At 38.6% G+C, this 25,269-nt stretch overlaps 1 protein-coding gene and 1 pseudogene across 1 annotated transcript in view; one reads left to right on the top strand and one right to left on the bottom strand.

The window, feature by feature from the left end:
* Window positions 1-1,350: 1,350 nt before the first annotated feature.
* The window catches only part of LOC124506216 (L-lactate dehydrogenase C chain), a 42,400-nt gene continuing 18,481 nt past the window's right edge, over window positions 1,351-25,269 (bottom strand). Inside the window, exons 4-7 of the mRNA XM_047072236.1 lie at window positions 13,200-13,373; window positions 12,306-12,423; window positions 8,462-8,585; window positions 1,351-2,141 (exon numbers count right to left, since the gene is read on the bottom strand). Coding sequence (XP_046928192.1) covers window positions 1,977-2,141; window positions 8,462-8,585; window positions 12,306-12,423; window positions 13,200-13,373 — 581 coding nt within the window. The 3' untranslated portion in view covers window positions 1,351-1,976. The remainder of the gene's footprint in view (window positions 2,142-8,461; window positions 8,586-12,305; window positions 12,424-13,199; window positions 13,374-25,269) is intronic.
* Window positions 2,461-3,575, top strand: LOC124506217 (WW domain-binding protein 2-like; annotated as a pseudogene).

Raw genomic sequence — 25,269 nt, 5'->3', positions numbered from 1 at the left:
ATTCTGTGTCTCCTTCTCTCTCTGCCTCGCCCCCCTCGCCCCCCCTCCCCCCACCCGCTTGCGCTCGTGCTCTCTCTCAAAAATAAACTTAAAATTTTTTTTTAATAAATAAATATTAAAGGGGCACCTGGGTGGCTCAGTCGGTTGAGCGTCCAACTTCGGCTCAGGTCACGATCTCACGGTTTGTGAGTTCGAGCCCTGCGTCAGGCTCTGGGCTGATGGCTCAGAGCCTGGAGCCTGCTTCCAATTCTGTGTCTCCCTCTCTCTCTGCCCCTCCCCCATTCATGCTGTCTCTCTCTGTCTCAAGGATAAATAAAGATTAAAAAAAAATTTTTTTAATAAATAAATATTAAAGAATAAGAGGGGCACCTGGCAGCCTCAGTCAGTCGGTGGAGACTGCAACTCTTGATCTTGGGATTGTGAGTTTGAGCCCCAGGTTGGGTGTAGAGATTACTTAAAAATAAAATCTAAAAGTAATAATAATACTTTTGTATTATTATAATATTTGTATTATTATAATATAATACAAATATTATAATATTTGTATTATTATAATAATAATACTGTTGTCTGCTAGGGTTGAACTTTAGGGTTTAGAAACCCTTGTAATATCTGTTTTTTCCACCAACCCCATAACCAATTTAACCCTCTTGGGGTGATATTGCCCCCTGTTGAGAATACACAATGTAGAGCAGTTTTACTTCCTACAGTATTCCCACTGAAACTATATTTTGCAGGCTTTGAATACCTGCAAGCATTTACTAAAATGAAGTTTTAATTTGGTGTACAAAGAACAGCTTTTTAAAAAAAAGGCAAAATCCACAGAAGACCCCTCTATCCCTGCTATCCTAACTAAACTCTCTGATGATCCTGTTTGTGCATTCAAGGGAAGAATTGAAAACAAGGAAAAAGAACAAAATATTGGGAAACTAATCATGTTCAGCAGTAGAGGACTGGAATGAAAACTATTCAAACAGCAAGAATAAGAGTATGAACTGTGACTCTCTGTCCAGTGCTCTCCACGAGAGCACACGCTGTAAGTCCTTAGGGCCTGCATATGTCTTCTCATTTTTCGCCCTGGTCCTGTCCTAGTCTATCTATAAATTACTTTGGTCCTGATTTCTTTGTTTTTGTTCAGTTGTGTATTTCTTATAGCTACCTTAAATTGTGAAATCAAGGAAATATTTCATGTATGTGTGTGTGTCATATGCATATATAAATTAGAAATACATGCACTCATATACATATACATCAATAATCAATTAGTTGAGGTGCCCTAAATACTGTGAGATACTTGAGAGCATAAATCATGTCATATTGACCTCATGACCATAACACAAACAAGCGTACCAGAAGTTTGCTCCACAAATGATTTAGAGAATGGTCTAAGCTCCCTGTGTGGTATTTCAACAGAGACACCAAATCAGCTATTTGAGTTCATATGAATTGGAATAATACTTATAGGTTTGAAAACATTTAATTTTGATTATGCCATTGAAGTTTTATTTCTGTTTCTTTCTGTTATACATGGACTTAACGTACCCAGTGCAGATCACACATAGACACACAAAGCTAATGAAGCAATATAAACTGAATATGCCTGTGCCCTAATGGAAGAATGAAATTTCAATGCTAGAAAAAGTGCTGGTTGTTTTATGGGAAGAATCATAAGTTTTATATTATAAAGGATTATTATACATACTCTACCAAACTTGAAGTCAACTCATATTACATACTTCAGAAGTATTACTTGCATATGTATAGGCTGGGTATCATTAGAACAGAGTTGTAAGAGATTCATAAAGAGGGGAAATATTTTTACCATTTCCTTTTTCTAGCCTTGAGGGACTGAAGTTATGTCATGTGTTTCCAATGTTTTTTTTTTAATTTTTTACAAATCAAATGACAATACTTTCAAAATAGAAAATATACAGTCTGATATCTTCTTCTATAAAACAGTGGAACATTAAGAGGCTTTAAAATACCAGCTCTTTTTGGATATTCCAAAGTATGTCTGCACTCTTCTTAAAAAGGGCCTCCTCCTCAGAATTCAAGTTAACTTTCACAATATCTGAGACACCATTTTGTCCCAAGACACAAGGGATACTGAGAAAGATTTCTTCTTTTAATCCATATAAGCCCTAAAAGGCAAAATTAGATTATTGTTCAGTAACCTGATATGGAAAAACAGCTAATGCAAAAGCGCTTCAGAATAAGAGGATACCAGAGCTCAACTAGAATCAGGGGGTGGTAGAGTAATTATCGACAATACAAATCCTAGGGGGGTCTGGGTGGCTCAGTCTGTAAAATGTCTGACTTTGGCTCAGGTCATGATCTCGTGGTTTATGAGTTCAAGTCCCGCATCGGGCTCTGTGCTGACAGCTCAGAGCCTGGAGCCTGCTTTGGATTCTGCATCTCCCTCTCTCTCCCTGCCCCTCCCTTGCTCGTGCTCCATCTCTGTCTTTCTCTGTCTCTCTCTCTCAAAAATAAATAAACGTTAAAAAAAACTTAAAAAAAAACCAACACCCATCCTAATGTCCTATGACTCTGTGGAGTTTGTGTTCAATGAAATAAAGAACCTACCAGAGGCCTTCAAAGGGACCAAGAAAGGCAACATCTACTTCACCCCTTACCAGGTCCATCTTTCTGTCCAAAGGAAAGATACCATCCGGTCCTTCATGATGCCATTTTATCTAATAAGGACTGCAAAATCAAGCAGCCTGTGTTTGGTATAAACTACATCAAGAGAACAGTGAAGGTTGAAGGAGGAAGTGGCTGGGAAGACCGCTTTGTATAAGTTGACCTTTACACCAACAGGCACCATTGAGTTGGACAATAGATGTTACAGGTGACATCTCAATCTTCTAAAGGTGAAGCCTCCAATGGAGCCTACAGATACTCTCATATGCCCAGCAGGGCCTTTGTCTTTCCCCTGCCAATTACAAACAGAATATGCCCTTACCCTCCTGGCTTCTTCTATCCATCACCCCCATCTGACTTCTATCAAGAACCTCCCATGATGAACATGGAATAGTTGCAACCAAGGCGACCACCCTATTCTGGGCTTATGGAACCTCCAGCCAGCAGCCCTGATGTTCCCTCTACTCCTGTAGCTGAAGCCAAGGCCACAGAAGCAGCTGCCAGAGCCAGTTACAACCTGGACACCAAACACAATGCCTACATGCCCACAAACCAGTTTCTGCCACCTTCCTACTATCCCATGGAAGATAAGACCCAGTAGACACCTTACACCTCCCTGCCTTCCATCCCTCCTTGCTCTTTCCCATCTATCCCTTGGGGTTGACTTTAGGGTTGGAAGAGGCAATGGGAAGGTTTTGTTCCTTCTCCTTCCTTCCTTATAATTAAACATTACCAGGAACTAGCATGGAGGGAAGGAAGAGGCCCCTTGACTATGGAGTGGTGTTTCCCACAACAGCTCAGAGTCCACAGGTGCTACTCAGCCAAGCTTCCCTCTCACCATCTTTGGGGATTTCCTCAGGATCTCAGGGTGTGCCCCTTGTTCCTATCTCATTCTAATCTCCCACAGAGGGCCTCTGGTCACCTCCTCCACTACAGTCCAGCTCCCTCATTTGGGTAGGCATTTTATACTCAACCTCACAAGCTCCATCACATCAGCCACATGTCTTCTTCTGGGGGCCCCAGCCAGGCTATACTCACATTCCCTCCACTCTGGTCTGTCCCTATCCATGGAAGGCCACAGTCCCACCAGACTATCAGCCTACATTCCATTCCCAGCCAGGGGTCAGCTTCAGTTACATTCACCTTCCCTTCCTTTTCCTGTCCTTTGTCATTCTGTTGCCACCTCTGTGTAACTTTTGGAGCTTTAACATGAGTTGCTAGGGATTGGGTGGAATCAGAAACGAGGCCACTGTAGCTGAGGAAGAAGCCCCTCTGTTCCCTATTGGTGTTTTGGGAATTTGTTTCCCTCTACTTTCTCTGTTTCTCTTTCTTCTAGAAGGGGCTTCTAGGACTAAAATTGAAGAATGTATGTGCATCCCATCATGACACTTGGGGCTGTTGAGTGGGCTGGAAATAAGGCGCCTAGCCCCTGGGGCCTGGCCTTGTCTGGTCCTGTGTGATGACCATGACCTGCTACCCAGGCCCCTCTTCTCTTTAAGCTTCATGCCTGGTTGACAATATGACCCTTGAATACACTAAAATTGGCTCTCATTTGCTCCTGGATTGGCCATGAAATAAGGAAATGGCTACTTAAGAAAATTCCCTGTTTATTTGAAAAAAAAAAAAAAACCCAGTCAACATATTAATATGAAATAAACTGTACCCTTATTTGTTGAAAATGTGAAGTAATAAAACTGAAGTAGCTGGGGTAAAAAAAAATAAGAGTATATGAATGATTATGCTCTTAATGTCAAATGTTTATTTTCCTATAAAATATAACTTATCCATTGATTTTTTCAGTAAAAATTATGAAATTTCCATATTACTCAATCTCACTCTCTTCTCAGAGCATTTGACACCTCCTTGACTCTTCCTCAGGAGCAACCTCGGGGTAATTAATTGCTTATTCTCCCGCAGCCCCTGTGTATCCTCAAAAGAGGAGGGGTGTGTATCCATTGTGTACTCATTGTCTCTTTCAAAACAGTAATCCCCTACTCTCTTAACATTTCCCCTATTTTTTTGAGGCTCATCTTATTCAACTCTTCTTCCTTAATGATCACCTTCTAACCTCTTGGCTACTCTGTCTCATTCATAAAAGACTGACACCTGGCTCACAATCTTCTCTGTCCCAGTTTCTGTGATTACTCTTGGTGACTTCATTGTTCATGTGGGTAAACTAACCATAACCAATTCCCTTTCTTTCCAGTTTCTTGACTTCTTTATCTCACAGAACCTTCTCTTCCCACCCCAAGTATCCTACTGTGGACATTGTTACGGGTTCCTGCATATCCACCTTAGATCCCATGATTCATTCTGTCACCCTTTCACCATATACTAAGACCCTCTGCTTATTTTAATTTTTATTTTATAAATAATTCTTAAATTCCTTATTATTCATTTTCTTTTTATAATTTATTCATTTGTATGTAGATCATATTTGAGGACAAAGGTCTTGAATTTGTCTGTGACCCTTTAGCAGAAAGTCAAACCTATTTTTAACATGTATATAAGCCAAAAGCTACACCTCCACCCTTCCCTTCTTCTTTCTCTCCTCACCCCCTCTTTCACACTCCACAAGTAAAACCCACACCCACATGAATTCAGCTATGCTCTCTCTCCATTCCTGTGCTCAGATCCCTGGAGAAAACTACACAATAAAGTTGATCTTTAACTCACATTACAAATTAATGCACACCAACCTCAAATAAGCATCCACCTAACAGTAATTCTGCTTTTTTTTTTTTTTTTTTGGTCAACTTCTATTTCTATCTACAAAGACGACTTCAAATCTTCTCAAACATCTGACTTTTCTATACATCCCCCGATTCTCAGCAGCAGATGATTTTGTCTCCTTTCACTAAAAAGACAGAAGTCATCAGATGCATCCAATGCCAAACTTACAAATCTACAGGATTCACTGCCTATCCTCTCTTTATTATCTCCTGTTACAATAGCTGTCTCTCCTCCTATCTAGGACTAATACCTTCATCTATGGTCTGGATCCCACTGCCTCTGCTTATTACTTCTATCTTCAATATCTTCTTTACTATCAGAATTTTATCTTTGAAAAAAGAAAAGAAAAAAAGGCAGGCGCCTGGGTGGCTCAGTTGGTTGAGTGTCTGACTCCTGATTTCAGCTCAGGTCATGGTCCCAGGGTTGTGGGATTGAGCCCCTCATTGGGCTCCACACTGAGTGTGGAGCCTGCTTAAGATTCTCTCTCTCTCCCCCTCTGACCCTCTCCCCCACTCACATGCTCTCTCTCTCACTCTGTCTCTCTAAAGTAAAAAAAAAAAAATTTTTTTTAAACAAAAAACGCAAACTTGCCTGGCCTTGATTTTCCTCTCCAATTATTACTCTCTTTCCTTACCTTCACAGCCAAATACCTCAAAAAAGCTGTTTATACTTGTTTTAGTTTCCTCAGAGGTTCTCAAGGGACCCTTCCAAGGGACATTTGGCACTATATGGAGACATTTTTGATTGTCAAAAATGGGGAAAGAGGGTATGCTACTGGCATCTAATAAGTATAGGCTGGAATGCTGCTAACATCCCACAATGCACAGGACAGCCCTCCAACAATGAAGAATTATCCAGCCCAAAGTCTATAGTGCCGAGGCTAAGAAAACCCTAGTGTGCTCCAATCAGACTTTCATTCCTATCACTTCATTAAACAGTTCCTGCTAAGGTTATCTATGACCTCTGTCACTTTATCCCCCTGTCATTTTTTTTAAGTTTATTTATTTATTTTGAGAGAGAGAGAGACAGTATGAGTGGGAGAAGGGCAAAGAGAGAAAGAGAGAGAGAAAAAGAGAGAGAGAGAGATTCCCAAGCAGGCTTTGTGCTGCCAGCACAGAGCCCGGTGTGAGGCTCGAACCCATGAAGCTACAAGATCATGACCTAAGCTGAAACCAAGAGTTGGACATTTAACCAACTAAGCCACCCTATCCTCCTGGCATTTAAAAAAATTTTTTTTTCAACGTTTATTTATTTTTGGGACAGAGAGAGACAGAGCATGAACGGGGGAGGGTCAGAGAGAGAGGGAGACACAGAATCGGAAACAGGCTCCAGGCTCCGAGCCATCAGCCCAGAGCCCGACGCGGGGCTCGAACCCACGGACCGCGAGATCGTGACCTGGCTGAAGTCGGACGCTTAACCGACTGCGCCACCCAGGCGCCCCCTTCCTGGCATTTTTAATCCTCATTTATATGACTTCACAACATCAACCAACAATAGAAAACCAATTCTTTCATCTTTAAAACATCCTCCTCTCTCTTGGTTACCATGATTCCACGTTCTCTTGGTTTTTCTTTTAATTCTCTGGTCACCACTTCTTTTTGACTTTGTGGGCTCACACTATATAAACTCAACTTTTTAAAAATATTTATTTATTTTTGAGAGACAGAGAGAGACAGGGCATGAGCAGGGGAGGAGCAGAGAGAGGGAGACACAGAATCTGAAGTAGGCTGCAGGCTCTGAGCTGTCAGCACAGAGCCCAACGCAAGGCTTGAACCCACGAACTGCGAGATGGTGACCTGAGTTGAAGTCTAATGCCTAATTGACTGAGCCACCCAGGTGCCCCTAAACTCAACTTTTAACACTGGAATTCCTCAAGACTCAATCTCAATCTGTCTTCTCACTTTATTATGCTCTCCTTAGGCAAGTTCATTAACATTCCTGGCTTCAGTTACTATGTGTAAGGCATATCTGTTGTCTGTACCTGTCCAGCTTCTCTTCCTTTGTTGTTGTTGTTGTTGTTGTTGACAGAACCTCTCTTTCCCCTTCAGGAACTGTCTCTCTCCAAACTGACTCACATTTAGAACTCCAACCCAAAACTCTTCTACAAGTTCCAGAAGCTTGTACCCAACTGCCTATTTCCTCTTGGATATTGCAAAACACCTGAAAATGAACTTGTCCATAACTGCAAACATGATCTTTAAACGTGGCTCTCCTTGAGTATTCCCTTCCTTAGTGGCTACCACTATCTATATATAAAGGTGGAAAACAGAAAGCCACAAATGGCCTTTCTTTTCCTTATTTCTCACTTCATTCCACTACCAAGTCCTATGAATGTTACCTCCTAAATACAGTATCTACAAATTTATCCCCTTCTCTTCGCCTCGACTACTATCATTTCTATTCTGAGCTACTGCACATCCTCTTGACAAGTTTCTCCATGTTTACTCTTGTCCTTTTCAAATCTGTTCCCTCCACCACAGCCATAGAAATCTTTTTAACATGAAAACTTGAAAAGAAATAAATCCTTTCAGTGGTTTTCCATAGCTCTACGGTAAGGACTCAAATCCTTTTACAAGGCTTTCAGTGGACTAACCCTGCTTACTTCTCCAGCCTAACCATGCACTTCCCTTTGCTGTCTGCATTTCAACAACTGACCTTTTTTTCAGAACTTCAAGTACCCTCTACTTACATCTACCTCAGTTCCTCTGTACATGTATTGCCTCTGTTTAGACTACTAGTTCAGCCTTCCAAATTAACTCCTACTCAATCAGAATAGGTCACATTTACTTCCTTAGGAAGGCTTCCCTTAACATCACCCATGCCACCACCCAGGGTAGCTAAATTCTCTTCTTGGACACTCTTAAGTACTTGGTAATTTTTCATCATAGAATTTATCATAATTTGTTAATATATATTTCCTTTTATAATTGTTTTATTAAGTCCATTTCTTTCATTAAACTCTATGAGATTAGGGCTTCTCTTTTGTTTGTTCACTATATCCTCAACATCTTGTGCAATGCCTGGCACATAGTAGGTACTCAAAAATGTTAAAGAAAAGATGATAAATGAAGATTCGACTTAAGCCTACCTTAACCATAGTAGAAACTGGATGCACTCTCCTCAGATTTTTCAAAATTGATCCTACCAGATCTGTCACAGATAGTCCAATAGCCCAAGAGGTATACCCTTTCAGCTTGATAATCTGATAGCCACTACAGTTGTAGAAAGTAAAAAAATCAAATTTATGGGATGTCAACTTAGAGAACACATATTATTTTTCAGGCATCCATTTTGAAGCAACCTACATGTTAATGCCACTCTCAGAGATTTCTTCCAAAATTATTTACCAATAGCCAATAGAAATTTCTATACTAGTCTCATAAACATTATTTGCTTTAAATAATAATTAATATACCCTTCTCTTATCATAAAGGCAGAATACTAGGACATATGTGCGACTAAAGATGAAACTATTTTTTTTTAATTTTTTTTAACGTTTTTATTTATTTTTGAGACAGAGAGAGACAGAGCATGAACGGGGGGGGAGGGACAGAGAAAGAGGGAGACACAGAATCAGAAGCAGGCTCCAGGCTCTGAGCCATCAGCCTAGAGCCTGACGCGGGGCTCGAACTCACGGACCGTGAGATCGTGACCTGAGCTGAAGTCAGACGTTCAACCGACTGAGCCACCCAGGCGCCCCAAGATGAAACTATTTTTATATATATTTTTATTGTTGTTTAAATCCAAACACAGAATCTGATCATCTTGAAAGTTAACATATACATCTTGCTGACCACTTAAAATTATTACTAGGGTGCCAATGTAATTTTATATAATTGTAAGCCAGGTGTACATATTTTTCATAAGAATACATCATTAAATCAACAATATGGGGAAATGTTCATGACACATTTTCAAAGGAAAATAGCAAAGTCCTAAACATTATGCAATGTCTTATCTCAGTCTTGTTAAAAACATAACACGTTTATAAGAACCTTAGAACTGCATCAGTCCACAAAGTTATTAACAGTGATTATTTTTAAGTGGTATTACAGGTGATATCATCTTCTCTACACTTCTCTGAATTTTCTTATTTTCTACAATGAATATGTATCATATTCCTGCACTGCCACCAACAGATTTGGATTGACAGTCAAAGTCAAAGAACAAAGAGGTTTTAACTTAGCACTGAGTTTATTTAGTTCTCAGAAAAGGATCCAGGACAGGAAACAGAATGTTCAACATCATTATTCATATCAGGGCGTCTTACATCCATGGAAGCACTGTTGCAAGGCCCCAGGACTGCACACAATACACTTGGTAGCAAAAGATAAGACTGATCCCCTCAACACAGAAAAGCTGGGACTGGACTGGACTTACTGTGGTATTGTAATTTGACTATCAATCCAAAACCAGGGCACAATTAGGGGGCATGAGGATTGCTGTCAAATTTAGGATTAACTTCCAGACTCTCAATTCAATATGACCAAGACTCTGTGGGGTAAGTAAAAAGGAAGGGAGGGAGGCTCTGCCTAGTGATTGATTGATTGACTGATTGATGAAATATGAGTTGAAGAAAGCTCTGCAGTAAATAAATGGGGAAAGATCTTACCAGTGGAATCTGGATGACAGATTTATTTTTTCAAGAATCAACAAAATGGATTGACAAAGAGAAAGGGTTGAAAATAGATTAGTTAAATATATAATCCTTTAGTTGTTATTAACCATCCTAATGAAAATAAAACTGCTGCCATAAAAAGAAGTAGGCAAAGTGAGCATATAGAACAAGCATTTTTAAGCTATTATATTAAGACAAAAACTAGGGGTGCCTGGGAGGCGCAGTCGGTTAAGCGTCCGACTTCAGCCAGGTCACGATCTCGCAGTCCGTGAGTTCGAGCCCCACGTCAGGCTCTGGGCTGATGGCTCAGAGCCTGGAGCCTGTTTCCGATTCTGTGTCTCCCTCTCTCTCTGCCCCTCCCCCGTTCATGCTCTGCCTCCCTCTGTCCCAAAAATAAATAAACGTTGAAAAAAAAAATTAAAAAAAAAAAAAAGACAAAAACTAATTGCTCTATTGGAAACCTGGAAGGACATCCTATTAAATCATGATGTCATTACCCTACAATCGGTTAGGCACTAGAAAATCAGAGGCTATGACATAAAAGTGGTGAGTTGTTTTTAGATAAATACTAGCAGTATCTCAGGATTCTTTATAATTATAGATCCTTTGCTAAATGACCAAGGGGCAAATAATTTAATTTGAACACTGCATTATTGAGAGGACTAACTGGAATAAGTACTGATCTGTAATATGTTGCAGTATTTGGCTTTTAAATCACGCAGGACTTCAGTGGAAAAGGTGGTCTTAATCATTATTCCCTTACAGCAACAGTGTTTCAAATTTAACATTCCCTGGGTTACGATAATTAGGAATTTGGTAGACAAAGACTAACACTGTAACATCCCTGTAAGAAGTAGATGGGCTGCTCCATGACACTTGGAAACCAGTATTGGCTAAAACATATTCCTTAGGGCATGGGTTGTGGTTCTGCCTCTGTATCAGATTGATTCCTGAATTTGCTGGGAACTGGCCCTCACTGGCCCCTATATCTAGAAATACATGGCATATGGGTAAGGACACTTGTGTTGAAAAGGGTAGGAAATGATACTGTAGTATTAACATAATTATATGCTAGACATTAACTTAAAAGTGATTTCTAAGTTCTAGAAGTTCTACTAACATGTAACTTGGCTAAAGCATGAGGAAGAATCATGTATGCTATTAAAGCTGATGTATATAGAGTCAGACACTTCACTTACAAGTAAAATTAGCTAACTTCTGATCATCTGATCAGTTTCATGTTTTTTTCATCAAATCATTTGATAAACACTTAATAATTTCTAAGTACTGTTCTAACCATTTTACTCTACTAACTCATTTACTCTTCATAATAATTTTCTAAGGTAGGTTCTCCTATTATCCCCATATTAAATATGAAGAAAATGATGTGCAACATTATTTACAATAGCCAAAATATGGAAGCCACCCAAATGCCCATTGATAGATAAATGGATAAAGATGTGGTGAAATATTACACCACAGTGGAATATTACTTAGCCATAAAAAGAATGAAATCGTACCATTTGCAATAACATCGATAAACTTAAAGGGCACTGCTAAGTGAAATAAGACAGAGAAATAGTGATACCATACAATTTCACTTATATGTGGAATATAAATAACAAAACATACAAACAAACAAAAAACAGACTCTTAAGTACAGAGAACAAACTGGTAGTTGCAAGCGAAGAGGTGGGTAGAGGGATGGGTGAAATAAATAAAAGTTATTAATAGATATAAACTCCCAGTTATAAAATAAGTAAGTGATGAAGATGAAAAGTACAGCATAGAGAATATAGCCAATAATATTATAATAATGTATGATGACAGATGGTGACTATATCTACTGTGGGAGCACTAAGTAATACATAGAAATGTCAGTCAATATCAGCATGTTGTATACCTGAAACTAATATAACATTGTATGCTAATGAAAAACTTCAATAGAAAAAATAAAGATGAGGGAACTGAGCTTTTAATATTTTAAATACGTTCTCAATATCACACCACTAATAAATGGTGAAGCCAGGTTTCAAGCCTGAGCAGGTTTGAAAGCCAGGTTTCAAAGTCCATGATCAAAATCACTGTGATATATTACCCTCAAACACAAATGAGTTCTTATAAAATGATAAACAGATTTTCCTTCTGAAAAATAATCCCCAAAGCTATGCAGAATGTAAGTCTAAATTTGGGAATTTCCAAAAAGTTAGAATTCTTTGTCTCACAAAAAGCAAAGATCAACTATAGACTTTTTGTGAATCTTACTCTTAAAACTGATTATTAAGGCACTGAGACACTGAATGAGTACTGTTACCTTTCAATAACTTGTTTATGGATATTTTTCCATTGGTCCTTGTCTGAATCAGTTCCTAATTTAGGGTCTAGAGTCTTCAGGGCAACACCAGCAACATTCACCCCACTCCATAAGGGCACTAAAAGAAATAGATCTCAGAATAAATTCTTCTTCCCCGTACTGTATCAGTTGTTTGAGTTCAATGGGTTTACATTTTAAAGTTAGGTAACTACCTTACACATAATATAAAAATAAGTTTAAATGGACAAAATAAAGAAATATAAACAAACAAAATTATAAAAATATATTTTTTAATTTTAAAAAATTTATATTTTTTATATTTAAAAAATTTATATTTTTTAAAGTGTTAGAAAGATATGTAGAATTATTTTATATTTGTGTGGTGTAGAAGGCATTTTAAAGCAAGATGCAAATACAGAATCCACAAAGAAAAGGATTGATAAGGAAATATAAAGTATCATAAGCAACTAGAGAGAAAAGAGCAACAAATTAATACTACTCAATAGTAACAAAGAGCTGACAGGGAATAACCGTCAACCTAGAATCTCATATCAGTTAAACTGTCATTCAAGAATGGGGTGAAACTAAAACACTTCTGCATAAACAAAACTGACAGGATATACTTCAAGAAAAAAAAAAAAAAAAGATCTCCAGAGAAGAGAAACACTCATAGACTTTTAAAACAGCTATATGTTACATGCATTGTTTTATGAGAGGTAGCTAAATCCATGAACAGAAGACAAAGTAGAGGAATAGAAAAATACACCAGGGAAATACCAAGCAACTGAAAGTTGTGTAGCTAGATTAATATCAGAAAAAAATAGACTTTAAAGAAAATACGTATTATTGTAGATAAGAAGTGTAATTACATAATGGTAATAGGTTTATACTTACCACTAGAATCACCATGTTCTCCAATAATCCAACCATGGCAGCTTGTGGGATGAACACCCAACTTCTCCCCAATTAGGTAACGGAAACGGGCAGAGTCTAGATTACAACCACTTCCAATTACACGAGTTGCAGGTAAGCCACTTAGCTTCCAGACCACATATGTCAAAATGTCCACTAGAAGGAAAAATTTGTTAGAAAAAAATTAATAGTAACTTCGTTCTACAATTTGCTTTTCTGAATAAGTAAATGGTCATAAAATCAAATACAGATTCATTACAGAGTTCAAAGTAAAGCAAGTCAACAAAGAAATTAGGAAGGATTATCTCCCATACAGGTTTTTAAAAGGTTAAATTACTCACAATCATAATTTAAAAAAAAAAAAATCTCTCTTTTGAGATAAAGCATGTACCTGTCTGTGTGTTTAATAATCAGTCAATTAATTTTACCTCCTTAACTACACTTAAATTTCTCCTTTCCTTCACCAGCCTCATCTAATCTATCAGCATCTTCTACCCAGAATAAGGCCACATGCATGACCAGGGTCATATGCAGATGTGAACATACTCAGAAAAAATGTGAGAAGATCCTAAGCTTTAGCCCCATCTGTCTTTGAGGCTTTGTGCAAACAGGAAGTGAAGGTTAAGCCACAGTTGTAAACTGCCAGGCTTAGTGTTGAGGGCATGCCCTAGCATGCACACAGAGCCCTCCAGCAAGGACTGGGAGATATTTTTTGGTTTCAAAACTGCAGAGAGCAAGATGGAATCACTCATGTCAAGCAGTGATGGGCAGTGCAGCCAAGACCAGACATCACAGAGACCAGCACCAGCTGATGACGCACTCAGAACTGATAACCAGCAGAAACAGGAGATATGCAAAGGCCCAAGAGTGATTAAATCATTTTAAAAGGTGAGGATTTTTGCAGCAAACTGTCAGATTCCTTAGACACTGACCCCTCTGTGTCTGATCACTTCAAAAAGGGAGCTGCCACCAAAGGTTGTGCCTGATTGATCTTTGAACAGAACACACATCCTTTGCTGCTTGAACATAATAAACATTAAACTCCAACAGCTGACCTGGACTGGACCAAGGCCTTATCTCAACTGTGCACCCACAGACTGACTTCCCATTTGGTTTGTTAGCCTCCTACCCCTATTCTATCTTGTCTGTTGTGTGACTTGTGCTTTGCTTTGTGTGACATACAAGAAGCCAAGTTAAACATGTGAATGTCATCAAGTCTGGAATCCTGAACCTGCTTTATAATTACATTAACCCTGCTTTATGACTGAATAAAGCTGACATTGTGGAAAGACACAACCCATGTGTGCCTTCATAGCATGTCCATGACAAGAGCTTAAGGAAAGTTCTGTTCGAACATCAGCTGACCACCAAACGAATGTATGTGGCCTACGACTACTGTGGCCATGTACAACAAGGAATATAGACCTTACAAAATTAATTCATAAAAGTCATGAAACAAACTACTACAACAAGCATCAACAAAAACAAACTCTAAAAGGTAGAATTTGATTTGCAGTTTATAATTATTATATTATAATATATAATATACATTATATACTATTATATTATTATATATAATATATATTATATTATATTATATTATTATAATTTTTTTGGCTTTTGGGTTGGGGCACCTGGGCGGCTCAGTTGGTTAAGCATCCGACTTTGGCTCAGGTCATGATCTCGTGGCCCATGAGTTCAAGCCCCGCGTCGGGCTCTGTGCTGACAGCTCAGAGCTTGGAGCCTGCTTCAGATTCTGTGTCCCCCTCTTTCTCTGCCCCCCCCCACTCACATTCTATCTTGCTCTCTGAAAAATAAATTTAAAAAAAATTGTTAAAAAATTGTTAAAAATTTGTTAAAAAATTGTTAAAAAAATAATTTTTTGCCTTTTTTAAGTTTTTATTTTAATTCCAGTTAGTTAGCATACAGTGTTGTATTAGTTTCAGGTGTACAATATAAAGATTCAATAACTGCATACATCACCTGGTGCTCATCACAAGTGCCCTCCTTAATCCCCATCACATACTTAACTGATTCCCCCAATCCGCCTCCTGTCTGGTAACCATCAGTTTGTTTTCAATTGATGGTTTCAACTAAACCAATGTCTAGTTTTCAACAAAAATTATGAGGCATCAAATGAAACAAATAAGTATAGACAATACAAAGGAAAAGAAGCAATCAACAGAAACTGTTCCTAAAGTACCCCAGACTTTAAACAACTAACCTATCTTCAAGCCCACTGGTTCTTTCTTCTGCCTTCTCCATCTATTGTTGGGCCATCTAGTGAATTTTCATTTCAGTTAACTTTTCAACTTCAGAATTTCTATTTTATTTCCTTTTTATAATTTCTATTTATTAATATTTCTTATTTGGTGAGACTTCAGCCTCATATGTCCTTTAGTTCTTTAGACATGGCTTGCTTTAGCTGTAAATATAGTTAAAATGGTTGGTTTAAAGTATTTGTCCACTGGGATGCCTGGATGGCTCAGTCAGTTATGTGTCCAACTCTTGGTTTCGGCTCAGGTCATGATCTCATGGTTTGTTGGATGGAGCCCCGCATTGGGCTCTGTGCTAACAGTGCAGAGCCTGCTTGGGATTCTCTCTCTCCCTCTCTCTCTCTGCCCCTCTCCTGCTCGCTCTCTCTCTCTTTCTCTCTCTCTCCCTCTCTCTCTCTCTCAGAATAAATAAACTTAAACAAAAGTGAAGTATATGTCTGGTAAATCTTTGTTAATTATTATGGCTAGAACTTCCAGCACAATGTTGAATACAAGTAGTGAAACCAGGCATCTTGTCTTATTCTTAATCTTAGAGAGAAATATTTCAGTCTTTCACTATTGAGTATGATGCTAGCTGTGGGTTTTTCAAGTTGAAGAAATTTCCTCCTACTCATACTTTACTGATTCTTTTTTTAAATCATGATTGGGTGTTGAATTTTGTGATATATTTTTCTGCATTTATTACCACTCTAATCATTATATAATATCCTTCTTTGTCTCTGGTAACAATTTTTGTGTGAAAGTCTAATTTCTCTGGTATCAGTATAGCCACTCCAGCTCTCTTTTGGTTCCTGTGTATATGAAATATTTTTTCCATCCTTTTGCTTTCAACTTACTGTGTCATTAAATCTAAAGCGAACCACTTGCAATTAGGCAAGAAAAAGAAATAAAAACCAAATTGGAAAGGAAGAAGTAAAACTATTTCTATTTGCAGATGACATGATCTTATATATAGAAAATCCTAAAGAATCCACAGACACACACACTCACAAACTATTAGAGCTGATAAATGAATTCAATAAAGTTGCAGGATACAAGACAACACTCAAAAATCACTTGTATTTCTAGGGGTACCTGGGTGGCTCAGTTGGTTAAGCATCCGACTTCGGCTCAGGTCATGATCTCACAGCTCATGAATTCAAGCCCCGCATTGGGCTCTACACTGACAGCTCAGCCCTATCAAAATTCCAATGATCTTTTTTGTGCAAATGAAAACAAAAATCCTAAAATGCATACGAAATTACATAGGGCCCCAAATAGTGAAAACAATTATGAAAAAGAATAACACAGCTGAAGAACTCACATTCTGACTTCAAAACTTAACTACAGAGCTACAGTAATCAAAACACTATGATATTGGCATAAGGAGAGACATATCAATCAATGGAACACAAGTGACAGTCCAGAAAACCCACTCATATATGGTCAATGAGTTTTAGACAAGGGTGCTAAAACCATTCAATGGGGAAAGAAGAATATTTTCAAAAAATGTGGTTGAGACAAGAGGATATCCACATGCAAAAGAATGAAATTTGACTCTTACCTCACATCATGTACAAAGTTAGTTCCAGATGGCTCAAAGATCTAAATATAAGAGCTAGAAATATAGGGGTAAATCTTCATGACCTTGAATTTGGCAATGATTTCTTAGGTATGACACCAAAAGCATGAGTAACAAAAAGAGAAAAAGATAGATTGGCCTTCACCAAAATTAAATATTTTTATGTACAAAGTACACTATCAAGAAAGCAAAAAGACAATCCATGGAATGGAAGAATACATTTAAATCACAGATCTGGTAAGAGTCCTATAGCCAGATATATAAAGAACTCGTATTACTCCTCAACCAAAAGGCAAACAACCCAATTTAAAAATGAGGAAAGAACTTGGATAGATGTTTCTCCAAGAAAATATACAAATGGCCAACAAGCAATGAAAACATGCTCAAGGGGCACCTAGATGGCTCAGTCAGTTGAGCGTCCAACTTCAGCTCAGGTCATGATCTTGTGGTTCATGGGTTTGAGCCCTGCATTGGGATCACTGCTGTCAGCCTGTCAGCACAGACCCTGCTGCAGATCCTCTGTCCCCTTCTCTATACCCCTCCCCCTGCTGTGCTCTCTCAAAAATAAATAAATACAAAAAAAAAAGGAAAGATGCTCAACATCATTAGGCACTAGGGAAATGCAAATCAAAACCACAATGAGATACCACTTCACATCCACTTAAATAGCTAAAATAAAAAATGTAGAAAATAACAAGTATTGGGGTGCCTGGGTAGCTCAGTTGATTGAGCGTCCAACTTCAGCTCAGGTCATGATCTCATGGTTTATGAGATCCAGCTCACTGCCGTCAGCACAGAGCCAGCTTCAGATCCTCTGTTCCCCTCTTTCTCTGCCTCTCCCCTGCTCATGCTCTCTCTCTCTCTCTCTCAAAAATAAATAAACAGTAAAAAAAAGAAAATAACAAGTGCTGGTGGGGATATGGACAATGGGAACATTTACACACTGCTGATGGGAATGTAAAATAGTACAGCTACCAAGAAAAAAGCTTGGCAGTTACTAATTAACATAGAATTATCATAAGACCCAGGATTGATTGATTGATTTCTTTCTTTCTTTCTTTCTTCTTTTCAGAGAGAGAGAGAGAGAGAGAGAGAGAGAGAGCGCACATGTACGCAAGAGGGAGAAGGAGACAGAAAATCTTAAGCAGGCTCCATGACCGGCACGGGAGCCAATGGGGGGCTCAATCCCACAACTGTGAGATCATGACCCCAGCCAAAATCAAGGGGCAGACGCTCAACCAACTAAGCTACCCAGGCACCCCCATATGACCCAGTGTTTCTACTCCTAGAGATATATGCAGGTGTTCAAACAAAAATTGTACATGAATATTCCTAACATCACTATTCACAATAGCCAAAAGGTAAAAACAATTCAAATGTCCATCAGCTAATAAATGGATAAATGGAATGTGATATATTACACAGTGGAATATTTTCAGTCATAAAAAGTATTGATGCATACCACAATATGGATGAACCTTGAAAACATTATTAAATTAAAGAAGCAATACTTTTACAAAAGGACACATATTGTATGATCCCATTTATATTAAATATCCAAAAGAGGCAAAACTATAGATACAGAAAGCAAATTAGTGGTTGCCAGGAATGGAGAGAGGAAGGAATGAGAAGTGACTATTTAAGGGCACAAAGTTTCCATTTAGGGTGGTAAAGAAGCTTGAGCATTAGACAGTGGTAGTGGTTGCACAAAATAAAATTTACTTAATGTACTTAATGCCACTGAATTACACACTTTAAAATGGTTAAAATGGTAACATTTATGTTATATGTATTTTGCCATGATAAAAAATAGACTTTACCTCAAAAATTATTACTAGAGACAAAGACATTACACAATGATAAAAGGGTCAACTGATGCAGAAAAAAAGCATTTGACAAAATTCAACACCCATTCACGATTAAAAAAAAACTTTCTGGAGTGCCTGGGTGGCTCAGTCAGTTAAGCCCCACTCTTGATTGTGGCTCAGGTCATGATCTCACGGTTCATGAGATTCAGCCCTGCGTCGGGCTCTGTGCTGACAGCACAGAACTTGCTTGGAATTCTCTCTCCCCCTCTCTCTCTGCCCCTTCCCCATTTGTGCAAGCGCTCTCTCTCTCTCTCTCTCTCAGAAATAAGTAAATAAACTTACAAAAACCATAATGCTATTGGAATGACTAAAATTGAGGAGACTGACAATACAAAATGTCGGCAAGGATGTGGAGCACGTAGAGCACTCTTAGAGTGCTTACGGGAATGTAAACTGGGATAACCACTTTGGAAAACCGTTTGGCAGCTTCAACAGAGTTAAGCATATACCTACCATATAAGCCATCTATTTTACTCCCATGTATTTACCCAGAGAAATGATGACATACACCCATGAAAATTCTTGTTTACAAGTGTTTCCAGCAGCTTTATTCATAATACCTAAAAACTGGAAATAACCTAAATATCTACCAATGGATAAATGGATAGGAATGGATAAACAAAAAAGGATTTAAAATTATTTAAAAAAAAAAAACCACTTTCCAGCAGTAAAAAAAGAAAAAAAAAAAAAAAGAACAGATCACCAATATACCAAGCTACATGGATGAATCCCAAAATAATCATGCTGGGTGAGAGAAAACAGACAAAAAAAAGGCTACATTTGGTATGATTCCATTATATGAGATTCCAGAAAATGGGGCCAGAGGTGGAATAAAGGATGGACTGCAAAGGGGCACAAGAAAAGCTTTGGAGGTAATGGAAATGTACTTACCTTGATTATGGTGGTGGTTTCATGAGTGATTACATCTATCAATATTCACTGTGGAATGATGTCAGCAATACAGCCAAATAAGACATACCTCACTCACCACCCAACCCTCAAAATGACAATCTGGCATCCACGCATGGACAAAAGTGCCTTTGTTGGAGCTGTGTGATCCAGCATCATGCACCAAAGAACCCAGAAGGAGACGTGCCTGTCAGGCATGTAATAGGCAAAGGGGCCTCAGTCCCAGCTGTGGACCCTGCAATGGCCCATGAGCCAGCTCTAGCCCCACTCTGCTCAAGTTCAGGAGCTCCTGGAAAACAATGTCTGAGACAATCCACCCATCTACAGGAGAGCCTTTGTGGAAGTTCAGGGTTCTAGCTGAGAAGTCCCGGCACACCACTGGGGCAAAATAATATGAGTTTGGATGTATTGGAGAGGGTAAGAGAAACAGTTTGACTTTACTTGCCTCACTCCTCCCCTGAGATAGAAGAGCTCACTGCTAAAAGAGATCTTAGTCCATGATTTCTCCCACAGATGAAAGCCAGAGTGTGTGAGTAAGCATCCACCTTCACTAGCTAGGCAGACTGCTGCCAAAGAAGCCCATCTCTCTCTCACCCCATCCAGAGTATTGAGTCATGAGCTGTACGACTGAGGAATGAGAAAAGGCTAAGAGTGGCAGACAGGACTCTCATAGGGGCATTATAGGACATAGATCCTACTAAATGTGTTGTAGACTCTATCAGGAAGACTGCCCCCGGGCCACTGGGGATGCCTTGCTAGTGGACTCCCCTATTTAACCCACAGGCAATCCTAGCATTCCACACACTCACCCCTACAGGCCCCCACACTGTGGCTGGCTCCCTGTATGTACTCTCACTGACAAGAGTGAGCATTGTCAAACAGCTAGTGAGCACAGGCAGAAAGCTGGTCTGGATCTGGGGGTCAGAAAGAGACTGCAAACTTCAGCTTAAGCTACAAACCCCCCCCAACAAACAAAAGTCTGTGACCAGATGGCTTCACAGGCAAATTCTACCAACATTTAGAGAAAAGTTAATATCCATTCTTCTCAAACTATTCCAAAAAATAGAAAAGGAAGGAAAACATCCACATTCATCCTATGAGGCCAGTATTACCCTAATACCAAAACCAGATAAAAACATCGCTTAAAAAGAGAACTACAGGCCAATATCCCTGATGAACATAGATGCAAAAGTTCTCAATAAAATACCAGCAAACCGAATCCAACAATACATTAAAAACATAATTCACCACAATCAAGTGAGATTTATTCCTGGGTTGCAAGGGTGGTTCAATATTTGCAAATTAATCAAAATGATACATCACATTAATAAAAGAAAGGATAAGAACCACATGATCACTTCAGCAGATTCAGAAAAAGCATTTGACAAAGTACAACACCCATTCATGATAAAACCCCTCAACCAAGTAGGCTTAGAGGGAACATATCTCAACATAATAAAGGCCATATAAGAAAAACACACAGCTAATATAATCCTCAAAGGGGAAAAACTGGGAGCTTTTCCTCTATGGTCAGGAACAAGACAAGGATGTCCACTCACCACTTTTATTCAACATGGTACTGGAAGTCCTAGCCACAGTAATCAGACAACAAAAGGAAATAAAAGGCATCCAAATCAGCAAGGAAAAAGAGAAACTTTCACTATTTGCACATAACATGATACTATACATGGAAAACCCCAAAGAATACACACACACACACCACCACCACCAACAACAACAACACCACCACCACCAACAACAACAACAACAAAACAAAAAACTGCTAGAACAGATAAATGAATTCAGTAAAGTTACAGGATACAAAATCAACATACAGAAGTCTGCTACATTTCTATATACCAATAATGAAGCAGCAGAAAGATAAACTAAGGAATCAATCCTTGCACTTTACAGTTGCATCAAAAACAATAAGATACCTAGGAATAGACCTAACCAAAGAGATGAAAGGCCTCTACTCAAAACACTGATGGAAGAAACTGAATATGATACAAAGAAGTGGAAAGATAGTCATTGCTCATAGATTGGAAGAAAAAATATTGTTAAAATGTCTATACTCCCCAAAGCAATCTACACATTTAATGCAATCCCTATCAAAATACCAAGATCATTTTTCACAGAGTTAGAACAAACAATAGTAAAATCTGTATGGCACCACAAAAGATCCTGAATAGCCAAAGCATCCCTGAAAAGGAAAAGCAAAGCTGGAGACATCATAATTCTGGACTTCAAGTTATATTACAAAGCTGTAGTGATCAAAACGGTATGGTACTAGCACAAAAATAGATACATAGATCAATGGAACAGAATAGAAAACCCAGAAATATACCCAAAACTATACGGTCAATTCATCTTTGACAAAGCTAGAAAGAATATCCAATGGGAAAAAGACTGTCTCTTCAACAAATGGTGCTGGGAAAACTAGACAGCTACATGCAAAAGAATGAAACTGGACCACTTTCTTACACCATACACATAAATAAACAAAATGGATTTAAGTCCTAAATATGAGGCTGGAAACCATTAAAATTCAAGAAGAGAGCACAGGCAGTGACCGCTTTGACGTCAGCTATAGCAACTTCTTTCTAGATATGTCTCCTAAGGTAAGGGAAACCAAATCAAAAATAAACTATTGAGACTATATCAAAATACAAAGCTTCTGCATAGTGAAGAAAACAATCAACAAAACTAAAAGGCAGCCTCGGAATGGGTGGAGATATCTGCAAATGATGTATCTGATAAAGGGTTTGTATCCAAAATATATAAAACTCAACACCCAAAAAATGAATTATCCAATTAGAAAATGGGCAGAAGACATGAGCAGATATTTTTCCAAAGAAGATATTCAGATGGCTAACAGATACATGAAAAGATGCTCATCATCACTTATCACCAGGGAAATGCAAATCAAAAGCACAATGAAATATCATATCACACCTGTTAGAATGCCTAAATTCAAAAACACAAGAACAACAAGTGTTGGCAAGAATGTGGAGAGAGAAGAGCCCCATGTGCTGTTGGTGGGAATATAAGTTGGTATGACCAATTTCTTCAAAAATTTAAAGACAGAAATACCATATGGTCCAATAATTCTGCTATTGGATATTTATCCAAAGAAAGTGAAAACACTTATTTGAAAAGAGAAATGCACCCCTATGTTTATTGCAGCAATAGCCAAGATATGGAAGCCAGGTAGATGTCCACCAATAGACAAATGGATAAGGAAAAGACAGCATATAATGGAATATTATACAGCTATAAAGAATGAGATTGTGCTATTTGAGAAAACATGGATGGACCTAGAAGGTATTATGTTAAGTGAAATAAATCAGACTGAAAGACAAATACCATATGATTCCACTCATAAGTGGAATCCAAAAAAAAAAATAATAAACAAACAAAAAGCAGAATCAGACCTATAAATACAGAGAATAAACTGATGTTTGCAAAAGGGGAGTGATATGGGGGATTGGGCAAAATGGGTGAAGAGGAGAAAGAGATACAGTCTTCCAGTTATGAAATGAATAAGTCATGGGATTAAAAGACACAGCACCAGGGGAAAAAAAAGATGTGAGATACACACACACACATACACACAATTTATATATACAATTTATATACAACATATAAACAATTTAATATTCAGCTACAAGAAAGAAGGAAATCCTGCCATTTGTGATAGCATGGATGGATCTTAAGGGCATTATACTAAGTGAAATAAGTCTGACAGAGAAAGACAAATACTGTATGATGTCACATGTGGAATTAAAAAAGCCAAACTCAAAAACAAAGAGGTGGTTGCCAGGGACTGGGGGAGGGAGAGAAATGGAGAAATGTCAGTCAAAGGATACAAACTTTCAGTTATTAAATGAATAAATTCTGAGGATCTACTATATAGCATGGTGACTATAGTTAACGATATGGTATTATATACTTAAAAATTGCTAAGACAGTAGGGGTGTCTGGGTGGCTCAGTCAGTTAAGCATCTGACTCTTGGTTTCAGCTCAGATCATGATCTCACAGTTCATGAGTTCGAGCCCTGCATCCGGCTCTGCACTCACAGCGTGGAGCCTGCTTAGGATTCTCTCTCTCCTTCTACCTGCCCCTACCCCGCTATCACTGTCTCTGTCTCTCTCTCTCAAAAAAACAAAAAAACAAAAAAACAAAAACGTTAAGACAGCAAATCTTAAATGTTTTCCCCATAAAAAGGAAATGCTAATTATGTGAGGTAATGGAAGTATTAACTAACACTACTGTGGCAGTCATTTTGCAATATACAAGTATATCAAATCATCATAGTATATATACCTTAAACTTACACATTATAGGTCAATTGTATCTCTTTTTTTTCAGTAGCTTTATTTTTTTTATTTTTTTTGAAATTTATTGTCAAATTGGTTTCCATACAACACCCAGTGCTCATCCCAAAAGGTGCCCTACTCAATACCCATCACCCACCCTCCCCTCCCTCCCACCCCCCATCAACCCTCAGTTTGTTCTCAGTTTTTTAACAGTCTCTTATGTTTTGGCTCTCTCCCACTCTAACCCTTTTTTTTTTTTTCCTTCCCTTCCCCCATGGGTTTCTGTTAAGTTTCTCAAGATCCACATAAGAGTGAAACCATATGGTATCTGTCTTTCTCTGTATGGCTTATTTCACTTAGCATCACACTCTCCAGTTCCATCCACGTTGCTACAAAAGGCCATATTTCATTCTTTCTCATTGCCACGTAGTATTCCATTGTGTATATAAACCACAATTTCTTTTTTTTTTTTTTTAATTTTTTTTTCAACGTTTATTTATTTTTTTGGGACAGAGAGAGACAGAGCATGAACGGGGGAGGGGCAGAGAGAGAGGGAGACACAGAATCGGAAACAGGCTCCAGGCTCTGAGCCATCAGCCCAGAGCCCGACGCGGGGCTCGAACTCACGGACCGCGAGATCGTGACCTGGCTTAGGTCGGACGCTTAACCGACTGCGCCACCCAGGCGCCCCTAAACCACAATTTCTTTATCCATTCATCAGTTGATGGACATTTAGGCTCTTTCCATCATTTGGCTATTGTTGAGAGTGCTGCTATAAACATTGGGGTACACGTGCCCCTATGCATCAGTACCCCTGTATCCCTTGGATAAATTCCTAGCAGTGTTATTGCTGGGTCATAGGGTAGGTCTATTTTTAATTTTCTGAGGAACCTCCACACTGCTTTCCAGAGCGGCTGCACCAATTTGCATTCCCACCAACAGTGCAAGAGGGTTCCCGTTTCTCCACATCCTCTCCAGCATCTATAGTCTCCTGATTTGTTGACTTTAGCCACTCTGACTGGCGTGAGGTGATATCTGAGTGCAGTTTTGATTTGTATTTCCCTGATGAGGAGCGACGTTGAGCATCTTTTCATGTGCCTGTTGGCCACCTGGATGTC

This window comes from Lynx rufus, unplaced genomic scaffold, assembly GCF_022079265.1.
Source record: "Lynx rufus isolate CCGP_SWC_20201006 ecotype Redwood Valley unplaced genomic scaffold, mLynRuf1.p SCAF_9, whole genome shotgun sequence".
Lineage (NCBI taxonomy): Eukaryota > Metazoa > Chordata > Mammalia > Carnivora > Felidae > Lynx > Lynx rufus.
The sequence above is the reverse complement of the archived record's forward strand: the minus strand, read 5'-3'. Positions and strand labels throughout refer to the sequence as shown.